The sequence below is a fragment of the Myodes glareolus genome, chromosome 11, assembly GCF_982192425.1.
Source record: "Myodes glareolus chromosome 11, mMyoGla1.1, whole genome shotgun sequence".
Lineage (NCBI taxonomy): Eukaryota > Metazoa > Chordata > Mammalia > Rodentia > Cricetidae > Myodes > Myodes glareolus.
The window spans coordinates 42,977,483-42,991,200 of NC_142036.1; the positions used below are offsets into that span (position 1 = coordinate 42,977,483).

General features: G+C 45.4%; 1 protein-coding gene across 4 annotated transcripts in view; it reads left to right on the forward strand.

The window, feature by feature from the left end:
- Positions 1-12,547, forward strand: part of Dpf3 (double PHD fingers 3) — a 265,496-nt gene extending 252,949 nt beyond the window's left edge. For all 4 annotated transcript variants that reach the window (XM_048449097.3, XM_087911681.1, XM_087911683.1 and 1 more), the window contains 3 exons: positions 2,132-2,244; positions 11,046-11,127; positions 11,651-12,547. In XM_048449097.3, the coding sequence (XP_048305054.3) occupies positions 2,132-2,244; positions 11,046-11,127; positions 11,651-11,721 (266 nt within the window). In that variant the 3' untranslated portion in view covers positions 11,722-12,547. The remainder of the gene's footprint in view (positions 1-2,131; positions 2,245-11,045; positions 11,128-11,650) is intronic.
- Positions 12,548-13,718: the final 1,171 nt, after the last annotated feature.

A 13,718-nucleotide genomic window follows, 5' to 3' on the forward strand; every position in this document is an offset into this window, starting at 1 on the left:
AAGAATGCTTCTTAAAAAACACAGTCGTCCGCCTTTGGTTTGAAAGCCTTCAATGGCTTTATAGGCCCAAATGCTTAAATAAGGGCTGTAAGTGCCTATTTAGTTTGGCTTCATTGTCTCCCAGGTGGCCTCTTGCCCTGTCATTTTGCAAAGAAGCCTACGCTCATGTTCACTGGTCTTTCTCTTCCTTCTGGTTTGCAAAGCTCCTGGCTGCTCAGAGCCTGCACACGCAGGTCCCTTTACCTGGCATCCCCTCTCCTTCCCACCCAGTTAACTTTTGATCTGCCCAGTAATGACTTAAGCCTCTTTCCCTGGAGGGTTTCCTTGACCGCTCTGGCTAAAAGCTCTCATTGGTTTTCATCGCCAGCTCTGCCTTTGCTTTATGGTGTTCGTTACATAATAGTGATTAAATAGTTGTGCAGGGGGTCTCAGTAATTTGAGGTCTCTTTGGAGGGCTTAGGGTGCCTTGCTCATGACGTATCTTTTCTGTCTAGCCTAACAGCCAGCTTAGCAGCTGCTAGTGAAACAGTTGCTGAGTTGATGAGCCCTTCTTAGTGGAAACTGGCTTTTGACAGCTGGGCTATGTGTGGCCCAAGACCAGGGAACTGGACAAAACCACCTTGCCTAGGTGGGTGTACGTCCCATGATTTTGGCTCCATCCTTTCCAATAATGTCCTGTCAGAGAACCTGGGCACCTGTAGCCCACACTGCTGAATCCACAGCTGAAAATGTCCCCACTATTCCCCTTCTGTTTCCACTCTAAGAAGTTAGTGTAGGAAACAGCTTGGCTAGTATTCTCCCCAGATCACACTTTGGGAGTTTTCTGGAGCCCCAGCAGAATATTCGTGTAGGGTTTTGATTTAAGGCTTCTTTCTGGCCTCGTCTCTTCCCCCTGTCATCCCACCAGGTTATTTATTCCTACGCTAACACTCGCAGAGACTCAGAGTGGTTTATTTCGGGGGAGCCCCAAACCTGGTGGGTCTTGATGCTGACGGATCAGCTAGTATTTTACCCAAATAAGCAGGGTCCAATGGGCTCTCTGAAGATTCCAGAGGGAAACATGGGGTTCTGCTGGGATGTGGCTCTGCTGGGGGCTAGGGACAGCACTTGGAAGTCTGTCTGTGAGCACACTTGGTGAGTGATGGTAACTCTAATAGATGCACCCTGTTTATAGTATCCTTTAAAGAATAAAATCCCTCGCAGCAAAGGGGCAAACGCTCTGTGCAGTAGGAGCTCTGGAGAAGGATGGGGCCTGGGCTGGGCCAAGCTGCTGGTTCCTTCCAGCAGAGGCAGCAGCAGGATTTGCTCATCTAGGTCACAGCACTGGCAAACCTAGCAAGTTGTAGCTCCCAGCCGTCTGTTCACTCTTGGCCTTGCTCTGTAGACCCAATGGGGGCTCATGGAGTCCTGCTTGGCAGGTCAAGCTTCAGGGTTTTCTTCAGGGCTGTGGGATCTATGGTCACAGCTTAAAAGTCCCTCTCCCGACCCAGCTATAGGTTTAGCTAACATGAAACTTGTAGGATAGGCCTGGTCCTTTGCTGGGCTTGTCACTCCCTGGCCTTACCTGCCAGACCCCTTTCTTCTTATGTTCCTGAGACTGCTAAGCATTTGGGTTTTCATTCATCTCCACTGTGGGCCTGGAGGGAACCACAAAGATATCATCCATCACCCCTAAGCTCTTTCCCTGAAAACCTTATGAGATTCCTGACCCCCTCACGCAGTGTCAATAGGAGGTCCCAGCTCTAAGTAGCTCTGAAGAGTTGTCCTGTCCCAGCTTCATCTGGGCTTGGGGTGATGCTGATGTCCCCCACTGGGCTGCCTTGGGCTGTTTAGTCCTCTCTGGTCACAGCTTTCTACTCTACTTGTTACACTTACGGGGCAAATGGCTCTTAGGGTAAGAGGAACTGGATGGTAATCAGTCCGAAGGCGAATGCCCACTTCCCCTGGCGTGACTGGAGGCGGTGGTGTAAGGCCTGTGGATAGAACCCCATCCAGACTCTTGGTCTGTTTCCCAGCCTGTGCTTCCTCTGACTTCCTCCATGCTCCCTCCGAGATGTGTCTTGAATTAGTAGCGCTGGGGGTACAGGTCACACTCTTTTGTCTTAATACTGTTGCCTCTGGCTTCTTCCAGGTCACCCAACTTGCCTGCAGTTCACTCTGAATATGACCGAGGCAGTCAAGACCTACAAGTGGCAGTGCATAGAATGCAAATCCTGCATCCTGTGCGGGACTTCGGAGAACGATGTGAGTTTGGGCGATTCTGTGGCAAGAAGAGGCAGAAGGGGCTGGGAGCCCTCTGAGAGGTGGGAAGGAGACAACTCCGGGCCCTGGGTTCCTGGGGAAAATGGCCTTCTTTCTAGCCTCTACAACCTTTGGGACCCTTGTTCTTTCGCCTTGGGTCCCTCATGCCTTTGGGAAAAGATGCCAGAGGGACCAGCAGGGGATGTCTTCTTGGTCATTGTCCTTAGAAGCCTGGGCGCTTGTTCTCCAGAGTTCAGTGACTATGGCAGTGGCCAGGGCTTCAGGTGGGGTGCATGTGGCTGTTTTCCACCACAGTCTAGTGCATGATCTCATCTGGATGATGTAGTAAACACAAGAAGTGTAGAACACCCAACAGCTTTTTTTTTGTTGTTGTTGTTATGGGCCATCTCAAACATGTACAAAGGCTGAGAGAATAATGATCTCATATACTCTGTCCCAGCTTCAGCAATGACCATTGTGTCCAATCTTATTTCATAAGTACTATTATCTTATCCTTTATGTATGTGTTGTATGTACCTGTTATGTAGGTGCGTGTACATGTGTTTGTACATGTGGAGTCTGGAGTTCCACATCGGCTGTCTTCCTCCATCACTCCCCATCTTAAATTTTAAGACTGATAACTCGCTGATCCAAAAACTCATCAGTTTGGCTACCTTGGGTGGCCAATGGACCCTTTTTATTTCCAGACACTGCTCCCCTACCCAAAGCTGGGGTATCACTTTTACACAGCGCTGGGGTCCTGGAATCAGGTTTTCATGCTTGTGCAGCAGACATATTATCAACAGAGCCATCTTCCTAGCCCCTACTTTTCGATCCTAGTCATCATATAATTTCACTGGTAAATATTTCATCTGTACCTTTAAAAGGACAAATAGCTACCTTTTAAGTAAAAATAACTAACATTTTCCTATAGCTTCAAGTAATGAACATTTCTATGCACTCAGCTGTCCCTTAAATGCATTGGCTACAGTTGAGATCCAAATGAGGTTTGTGCATTGCAACTAGTTAATGCACCTAAAGTTTCTTTTACTATCTGCAAATAAGACATAGATGTTCCCCCTACCTTATGAATCAGCTGTTTAACAGAGCTCCCAGGCTTTCACTTGCCTGAACACATCGTCATGGGGTTGACAGTCCCTCTGCCTTGTGCATTTCGAGGCTTGATCCAGAGTCTCTCTGTCTCTTTCTTTACCATCTTCCTCAGTTCTCTGTGTCTGTCTGCCTCTTTTCTGGAAGACTACCTAACAGACATTGGTACGCACTTTTGATGGAGTCTGTTCTGCTGTCTTTGGTGTCTCTTTTTGTGATGGCACCTCTAGTGATGGCATTCAGTAAGATCATTTCATTAGAGGCCTCAAACTAGTCATTTTCTTATTTGAATTTGAATAGTTTTGTTTATTAACTGGGGTAATTCCATAGTAAGACACTTACCCATGCTACCTTTTGGTACCATATACAAAAGGCAGCATATGTGCTTGATTTTTTTCCCTTATCAGTATGTAAGATAACATGATAGTTAAGCTTTCTATTCATGGGCCTGGGGAGATGGCTCCATGGGTACGAGCAGGGACTGCTATTTCAGAGAACTCGAGTTCAGTTCCCAGAACCCACGACAGATGACTCACCACTGCCTACAAGACCAACTCCATGGTAACACGCTCTTCTGGTCTATGGGAGACCTCCATTGACAACACACACCTGGTCCCAGATGCACATACATATGCATAATTAAAAATAAAACAAATCTTAACAAAATATCATCTATTCATGAAAATAAAAACACTCAAGAAAACATGAACTATAAGATTGCTTCTAAACACAAGAAAACGTTTGTATTTTCTAATGAGCCCATATCATGTTTAATGAGAAAATAGTTGATAAATTTCATTTTTTTTAATTTTATTTTTCCATTCAATTATTTACCCTTCCTTCCCTCCTCCCAATCCCCTCCCACTCCCCATACCCCCTTCTCCCTCTCACCCTGCTTGAGAGAGGGCAGGGAACCCTACCCTGTGAGAAGTCCAAGGCCAGTTGATATATTTCCACCAACAATAGGAACTTGACATGGGAAGGATGCTCCAAGTGCTGCTAGCATTCAGGATTTTTGTAGAGATGCTAGTTAGCACCATTTGGCAAGAGAAATAGACTAGAGGCATAAGGATAAGGGCAGTACTGGCTGAGCCTTGTTGATCCACAGAGGCCTCCAGAATCCAGAGCTTTATGAATACCACTATGATGACACCACTGGAAAATTCTACTGCACCAAAACTTTATCTCATGCATAAAATCATTAAAAAGTATCGCATAAGACCTCCTTTAGGATATGTGTATGAAGCCTATATGAAAGACATGGATTTTTTCCTTTCTTCTTGGATTTCAACTCAAAGATGCCTCATTATATACACACAAATTGGAGACACTTCTAGTTTCAAGCACTTCGAGTACAGGATACTTAGCCTGTATTATGACACTATTTTCATAAGATGTGACAGTATGTCTTGGAAACCATAGAGAGTCAATGATAGGGCTAACTTGAATATGCAAAGTGAAAGCAAGGAGCTAGAGATTGGCTCAGTGGTTAAGCGTTTACACTGCCCTCGCAGAGGATCTGAGTTCTGTTCTGAGCATCTATTCATGGGGATCTCGCGGCTGTCTTTGGACTCCAGCTCCAAAGGATCAGACACCTCTGGCCTCTACCAATAGCGGCACTCATGTGTACATACCCACATGTAGACAGAAAGACACATAATTAAAAATAAATCTTACAAAAGTAAAAACTAACTAATTAGTAAACGTTGCTATACTTATAGTACACCAAGGAGCCATAATTGGAAATAAGCTTAGCAGAAGGTATGCAAAGTCTATATGAACAAAAACATTTTAATGCATTTGAAAACATAATGATGGAACGTTGTCCTCTGATATTGGAGAAAAAGACTTAGCACTGCAGAGACATCAGTTCAGCCCATGTTAATTTGCAAATGGACACCGGGAGCAATAACAGCATCAACAAGCCTCCTTTGTGGAGTTAGACAGGCTGATGCTTATGTTTCTGCAGAAGAAGTGGGTTTGGATAACAGAGGAAGAACTGGGGTTGTATCTTTGTTGTAGAGCACTTTCTAGTTTGCCCAAATCCCTGGGTTCAATCCTCAGCACAGTAGAAACCAGGCAGAGTAGTGTATGCCTGTGATCCCAACATTTGGGGGGGGCAGGTAGAAGCAGGAGGATCAGACATTCAAGATCATCCCTGCCTACTTACTGAGCTTTGGGCCAACTTGGGCTACATAAAACCCAGACTCGAAAAAGAAAATGGCTAAGGAAATTCTGATAAACTGTGCTGGAACTAGTAAACATGAACTCTTTCGGGGAGCCCCCAGAGTGGAATGGTGTGGTAGTGATGTGTGAGCGGACAAAGAGACCAGCTGGGAGAGAATAGAAAGCCTATGAATAGCCCCACCCACATCGGGATAGAGTATAGGATGAAGGTAGCATCTAAAATTACTGTGTCTAAGATAGACTTTTTAATGAATGACGCTGGCACAATAGGGGAGTCATTTGGAAGAAGACAAAATTAGTTTCGTATCTCCCACCCAGGCTTATGCCTGGAACAAACAGTCTCCAAACAGACTGGGAATTTAAATGTAAAAACCAAGACCAGACCAGCACTAGATCCCTCTTTCACTTGAACTGCAGGAAAGATTTTCCAGTTGAGTCAAAATAGAGAAACAGTAAAATGAAATATTGAAAAATTAGACTATGGAAATTTGCGTAGTCAAAAACCCCGAGTCAGTCAAAGGATGACTGGCAAGCTGGGAGAACGCACCTGTAGCGGTGCAGGTGAAGTTCCAGTGAACCCAGGACATAAAGAACTCTGATAAATGGGGGATATATAAAACCAGGAACTTGATTGACAAGGAGAAACAGACATGACTGATGGTTCATAAACAATATAAAGGTGACCTTTAAACATTGAAATAAATACTCAGACACACCCACAATGAAAGAAGCTCAAAGCAAAACCAAGATCCCGTTTCTCACCTATCCGATGGGCAAAATTTTTTCAGCTATAACAATATATGAAACCATAGAAGAATTAGTTCCTACATCTAGTATTAGAGGGAGTGCAACGTGGCATGATCCTTCTGGGGAGGGGAATTTGGTGATCTCTAACACAACTATGACACACGTAACTTTTGACTGAGTCATCCCATCTGTGGGAGTCTACCCTAAAGGATACATCCTACTACAGAAGTATATGTGTGTTAGATGGTTTATTAATAAAAACATCAGAAATAGCCTCAATGTGCATGCGTAGACACGTGACCAAATAGACACTGGAACAGCTGTGCAGCAAAGATGTATAGAGGATGGAGAGGATATCTGTGCATGGATGTGTAATAATTTCCATGATACATGGTCAAAACCCAAGTTGATTTTGCTATCTATTGATGGTAGGCTGTGTTTATTGGAAGGAAAGGGCTATCTAAGGAGCTACACACACGTCTGTGTACTTATATAAAAGAATAAACAAGGAGGTAACGGGAGTGGATGGAAATGGGGAGGAGAGATACAGTGATGTGGGAGTGAGTGGGGATAAGGACGACCAAGATGACCTTGGGAATATTCGGAAAGCTTGAATCAAGAGTAAGTTTCAGAGACAGATACATACTTCATGCTAACCAGGAGGTTAGCAATGCTAACAGGGAGCAAGACGAAAGCAATGAATCTATCTATCCAACAAGCAGATAGCATAACCAGACTGAGGAGTTGGGAGAAGAACCAGCCTAAGTGGTTTTGGAAAATGGTGTTTTGACTGTGTGCTGCAAGACTAAAGACAGACACAGCTGCACCGTAAATGCTGTGCCCCAGCTAAGAAATTTATTTTTGTGGGTATATGGATTAGCAATTCTGAAAGCGACTTTATATGTCTAAATGAATAGCTGAATATTGTGACGGAGAGTCATAGTTCTACACGCCAGAGCAAGAATAACCGTAAAAGAGGAGGGGAGGAGCCTGAATCCTGTGGTTTGATATTGGAGTGTGTGTGCATGTGTGTGTGTGTGTGTGTGTGTGTGTGTGTGTGTGTGTGTGTGTGTGCGCATGTATAAACTCATGGTCAGGGAGCATATATGGTCATATAAACATATATGAATGATATATATATATATATATATTTGTTTATTTATTTCCGAGATCTGTTGGCAAAGAAGACTATGTTAGTCAGCTTCAGTAAAGTGCCAATTAATCTATAAAGAGGAAGGAATTATTTAACTCATAACTTTGGAGGTTATGAAAGTTTCAGTCCAAGATCAAGTGGCCCAGTTACTTTGGTGAAGATACTTAACAAGGAAAGCATGTAATAATAAAATGCTCGTATAACAGAAAGAGAGAGAGAGAGAGAGAGAGAGAGAGAGAGAGAGAGAGAGAGAGAAAGAGAGAGATCAGGGTCCCACAGTCTCTTTCAAAGTATATCTTCCCACCTCCTAGAAGTCTCGAGCACTTCCCCAATACCATTGCCCTGGGTACCAACCTTATGTAAACCTTAGGGAACATTACTCTTCTTCAAACCTAGCAAGGACCTAGAAGCAGTGAGGACACCCAAAACCCAGAGATTGGTTCTACACAGTATTCCCTAGTAAAAAGAGCCTAAGATTCTTATAGAAATGACTAGTGCCAGGGATGGGTTACCAGCTACACAGGACATGCCTGAAATATCTTGTGATGTCAGAAAGTAGGAATATGCTAAAAAACCAAGTGACAGTATGTGTCTAAAGGACGCAAGAACCAACAACCTGAAAGAATGTTTAATGGCCAACTCTAGGAACAACGGAGTAAGAGAATACTGATACTGTTGGCTTGTAACATAAAGAATAACACCAATATCCCTTCTGATATATGGAGTTGAAAGAATACATGGAGGAAGAAGGCAAAGAAGGGAGGAAGGAAAGAAGGAAGGAAGTAGACAAAGGATGGAGGTAATGGAAGATAAATCGGGGAACTGTCACAGACTGAGGGCCACAAAGGAAACCTAGGGTGATAGCTCTCCTTGGTCGAGTCCTGCCTAGCAGACTTGAGCTCTGTCTCTGGTTCTGTGTAAACTGGTGTAGGAGCTCACACCTGTGGTCCTAGCACTTGGACATGGAGGAGGACCGGGAGTCCAAGGTTGTCCTCGGCTACATAGTGATTGTGAGGCCAGCCTGGGCTACATGACGCCCTGCCTCCCCAAATACAAACAAAGAAGGTCTGGGAGAAGGCTCAGTGGGTAAAAGCTCTTGCCTCCAAGGCAGAGGACTGGACTTTGATCCACGGGACCCATGGTAGAAAGAGCAAACTGACTCCTTCAAGTTGTTCTCTGACTTCCATGAGGGTGCAATAGTATGTACCCCAATTCCCGGCCAATAAATAAGAAAAGAAAAAATAAACAAAAACCCTGAAAATCTGATCCCCCCCCCCAAATGCTATTAGGGGACAAAACCAGGAAAATGGAGGCATTAATTTTACCACACACTGTAAGATGTTACTGTTTGGGAGAGCAGGAGAGAGAATAGAGAAATTATCATTTCTGCAACTTTTCTCTCAGTCTAAAATGCTATCAGAATAAACAAAAAATGTTGTTTCAAACCATTTTCTTTTCTTCTTCTCTTCCTTTCTTTTCTTTTTTCTGTTTTTCTTTTTTCTTTTTTTTGGTTTTTTGAGACAGTGTTTATCTGTATAACCCTGGCTGGCCTGGAACTTGTAATGAAGACCAGGCTGGCCTTGAACTCATAGAGATCCTATGCTGGCCTCTGCTTCCCAAGTGCTGAGATTAAAGGCGTGTGCCACCCCCCACCTCACCCCCCACAGCTGCAGAACATTTTCAGTGGCAGATCTAGAACATATTTTTGTTATTTAGAAGGCAAAATACACTATTTATTTATTCAAATAATTATAGATTGTGTTTAGAACTAATTATGTGATCTTGCTGTTAATTCATTAATCTCATGTCTACTTTCCTTCTGCACGTAAAATGTTTTGCTACTCAATGATATCATCACAATCACAATTTGGTAAACATGCAACTAATATAGATAGTTAACCAGTTCCAATATTATCATCAATAATACAATTGCTTAAACATATGCACACACGTTTACATCTAGCTTGGTTGTTAAGATCATGTGCTAGTTGAGTACTCTGGTGGTAGAGGCAGAAGGATCACAAGGTTGAAGCTAGACAAGACTACACAGAAAGACCCTGATTCAAAAGAAAATCCAAATTAAAAAATAAAAAAAGATATGTCACTACCCAAAATGGTTTCTGTTTGTAGTTGTGTCTCTAGCTAGATATACAAGTATATTCACTTATGAGCACTTTTAAGGATATAGTAAGATTTTAATTTTGGTTTTTGACTATACAAAATAGTTCCACAAACAAATCTAGAAAGAATGATGTATTTAAGAAAACTTAGCTTCTATTTTCTAATTCCAAACTTAACTTCCTCCTTTGCTTACATATGACTTCTTAAAAATTATAAAGTTTGTCCCTGATAAACCTGGAGGGAGGGAATGAAAGGGCAAGAGACATGAGAAATGACAGCAAGACAGGCTTTCTGATCAAGCTGCCAATTTTATTTTTTCTCATGAGCTGTTATATAGCAAACAGGCAGGGGAGAGGCGAGAGTGTTAGAAAAGTCCAGTCTGCTGGAATTCAGGTGTGGAAGGTCTCTGGCTGAGAGAAAGAGATATTAACTAACAAAGGAAATGCTAATTGCTTCTAAAGCCTAGAGCCTGCAGGTCTTGCAGGGAGACAAGATACTAGGTTAATTTCCTAGGTCCAGAACGAGCCCTGCAGAGGTGAATATTTTACTTAATTTGTGAGCTTAAGATGGCTATAAACAAAATACAGGTCTCAAAATACAGGTCTTTGCTTCCGGCAACCGTTTCAGAGGCATCTACTGTCACACACACCGGACTTCCTTTTCTCGGACCTTCACTTGCCATCCAATCACCAGCGAGTTCCAAATCCGTGTCTTTGGCCCAGACCTCTGTCCTGATCTCCAGCCTCCAGGACATCCCTCCCTGGTGACCTTGGATCAATAGTTGAGGCTGTCCTTTCTCTCTCCTACCCCCATGGCTGCTTTCCTGCCCACGTCTCAGTGACTGACTATGCCACAGCCCAGGCAACCACACCAGTCATGATTGTTCCCCATGGCACTGCCGCAGCCTTAATTCAGGCTGTTATCACCCTTCACTTGTGTTAGTGTCTTCTACTTCGAGAACCAACCAATCGCCCTGCCCCGCCGCCCCAGGCTCCAGGCTCAAGCCAGGCAAGAGACTTTTCTTAACATCTACATTTAAATCCTGAAGGAATTGTGAGATACGGTGGATGCCACCATCCAGGACAACTGTTGCCCATTGCACAGATGGGAAGAGTGGAATTCCAGTCCGTGTCTAATACGGATTAGGTCATTGCCATGGGGTGGGGGTCAGAGAAATCTATAACATCACTGGCCAGGGGAGGCCAGGACAAGGAGTTTCTGTGAGCTTGAGAATGCAGCCATCGGGGAAGACTTCTAAGACAATGAGTTGAGACGATGACTAAGGTGGTGAGGAATCTGTAGAGTTGTGGAGGCCGAAGGAGATTTTCAGGTGTATAAGCCAGGTTTAAAGGGCAGTGGGGACCCCAAATGGTGCCTGGAAATTTTATCTGTGGAAATGAGAGTAGAGGAAGAAGTGGGGGGAGGCCACTGCCCTCAAGTAATTGCATCTCTCTCCTCCTCACTTTACCTCTTTTGTATCTGCCAGGACCAGCTACTCTTCTGCGACGACTGTGACCGTGGTTATCACATGTACTGTTTAAATCCCCCCGTGGCTGAGCCCCCAGAAGGTAAGGACGATGAACTCCACAGTAGCAACAGCAGCAGCTGCCACGCCCACCTCTCAATGATCCCTCACTGTGGTGCATGCCTTGTGCTAAGGGATGTTCAGGCTCTGTCTCATTTAACCATCATGGCCCAGTGAGTAGGTAGGACCACTCACAGATGACACATGAGGAAACTGAGGCCTAGGGCAACCAGATGGCATTCCGGCTGACGGGTCAAGGAGATGTTTCTCAGGTGTGTGGCTGCAACAGTGGGGAGGTGTGAGTTTCCAAGGGAGCTGGTCCAGGTGTACCAAGGCTGGCTAAGAGGCACGACAGAGGGGCGGGGCTCTTTACATAGTTCCTCTGTTATCTCTGAGTACTGCCTTTGCGCGCTGAGCAACAGCCTTCACATCTTCATACACCTTCAGAACGGAGACTCTGAATTATGGAAGTCATAGGCAAAGAGGAGTTAGCAGACATTAAAGCCATCACTAGGGACCAAGAGTTAGGAGAACGGCTGCTACTAATGCTATATTGTCTCTTATAGGAAGTTGGAGCTGCCATTTATGCTGGGAGCTGCTCAAAGAGAAAGCCTCAGCCTTTGGCTGCCAGGCCTAGGGCCTCAGGTCACAGAATGTGACATGCCGCCAGAGAGCAGAGCCCTGTTCTATCCAGATGGAGCTCTCCTCCTGCATATCCACACAGACCAACTGTAAGGAAAACGAGTAGTTACGGAAGGACCTGGACGCCGGAACCAGGAGGGCAAGGCCTCGACTCGCTTACCGCCCTGCCTACGCCCTCCAGCCCACATGTGGTATTCAGCTAGTCCTTCCTCATTTCTACCAGAGGGAGCTTGCACTTCTGAAGAACAGTTCAGCCCCAGCCCTGTGGAACCTTCCTCACGTTCGCCCTCACAGTGTATCTCTCTCATGACTTCCCATTTTAGAGGAAGCCATTTTGTGACTGCTCACAATCACTTGTGTACTGATGGTGTTCTTTTCTTTTTTAAGTCTCTTGTGTTTCAAGATCCCTTCACGCAGCCTCTTCACCTTTAGCGTAGGCTTGTCAACCAAAACTCTCACAGAGGAACAAAACGCTGTGGAAAAGTTGTTACTTATTACCCGCTTCGCCAGAAATGTCTGCGTTTGGAGGCCATCTTGAAGACGAAACTTGGAAACCTCTTGGTAAAGATGTAGCTTTTGAACCTCGGCAGTGGCCTCCACAGCTGAGATGGTCTTGATCCCCTGCACCACCAATTGAGGAGGGGTCGAGAGGGCCCGAGAGATGGGAGGAAAAACCGGGACCCAAGCATAACCAGTTCATACGTGCTGTTCAACAAGAGAAGCTTTGCTTCGGATCCAGGGGTTCCTTGACCTTCACAGCTGTGGTGTCCTTGAGATGAGACAAACCACAGCCTACAAATACAGGAAAGTGCTGAAGATTCCCAGTGCCTCCCGACTAAGTTGAGCGTCAAGGCCTGGCTCAGTTTCCGCTGGTGGGAGTCGAGCATCAGCCAAGTGGGCAAAGGCTGCCCGTTCAATGGTCCAATGTTGTTTAAGAGAGAGTGTAGCTTTGAGAAACCCTTCAGTGTTAACGCTACGCTGTGAATTCCTTTCCCGGGCAATTTCCTCTTTCCATGTAGTATGTGTTTGCCAGTGACTACTGAGATGTGACTGAGAATTTTAGAATGGAGGCGAGATGACCATTGCTTGACTAGATCATGGAGCATGGTGATTGCTTGTGACCTGGTGGCGGTGATTCAGACCCCTCGTCAGCTCTTGTAGCTTAAGCTTCCCCCCCCCCCCCCCCGTGTGAGCTGGACTCCTGTTTGAAATAAGAAAGTTTCTAGAGAAAGAGGTGGAGAGGCCTAGATTCCAAGAACTCTGTGGGTCGGGAGACAGCCTTGTGGGCTGGGGTGGGGTGGGCTGTCTCTGGATCACAGCAACAGCTTGGTAACTGACACATTTCTGGAAAAATCATTTGCCCAAAGGGCAGGTCTCAGTGAGCAGGACCCTCGCGCATGCTCGGCTTCCCTGAAATCAGTCCCATCGCTGTGGTCCAGCAGCTTGTAACAAAGGCCTGGGTTATTTTTAGTCTTCAGCTCCTGAAGAAGCCCCTGGAGACCTGGGCTAGTTGGACCACTCTGCCCAGATGCGGCATCGCCTCTGCCACTCCACAGGACTCGTCCTCCCCCTGGCTAATTGCTCCTGGCACATGGACCCAGGGCAGCCTGGCATGGATCCAAGCAGTGTGCTCCCCTGCCCCCAACTCCTTTGCAGAGTGACCTGTGGCAAGAGAGTGGGGGTCTCCTGCAGGCCCTGTGGCCTCGCTGGTTACATGCATACATAATGATCTCATTTAAAGGGGCCTTGTCCAGACTGCATTTCCGCCTTCCTCACAGGCTCTCTTCCTCCTGCTGGATTCTAAAGGCCCAGGGAAGGGTTGGAGGGGTGGTTCATCTCCACAGAGTAGCACATCCCCTCTTCGGACTCTGCTGGCTCGCCCTCTCTTCCCACAAAACCTAAAGCAGGGTATCCTCAAAGGCTAATTACTTGGTTGAGGATTCATTTTAAATTAATTTTAGGGGAGAAAAAAAGGTCCAAATGTTCTGGAAT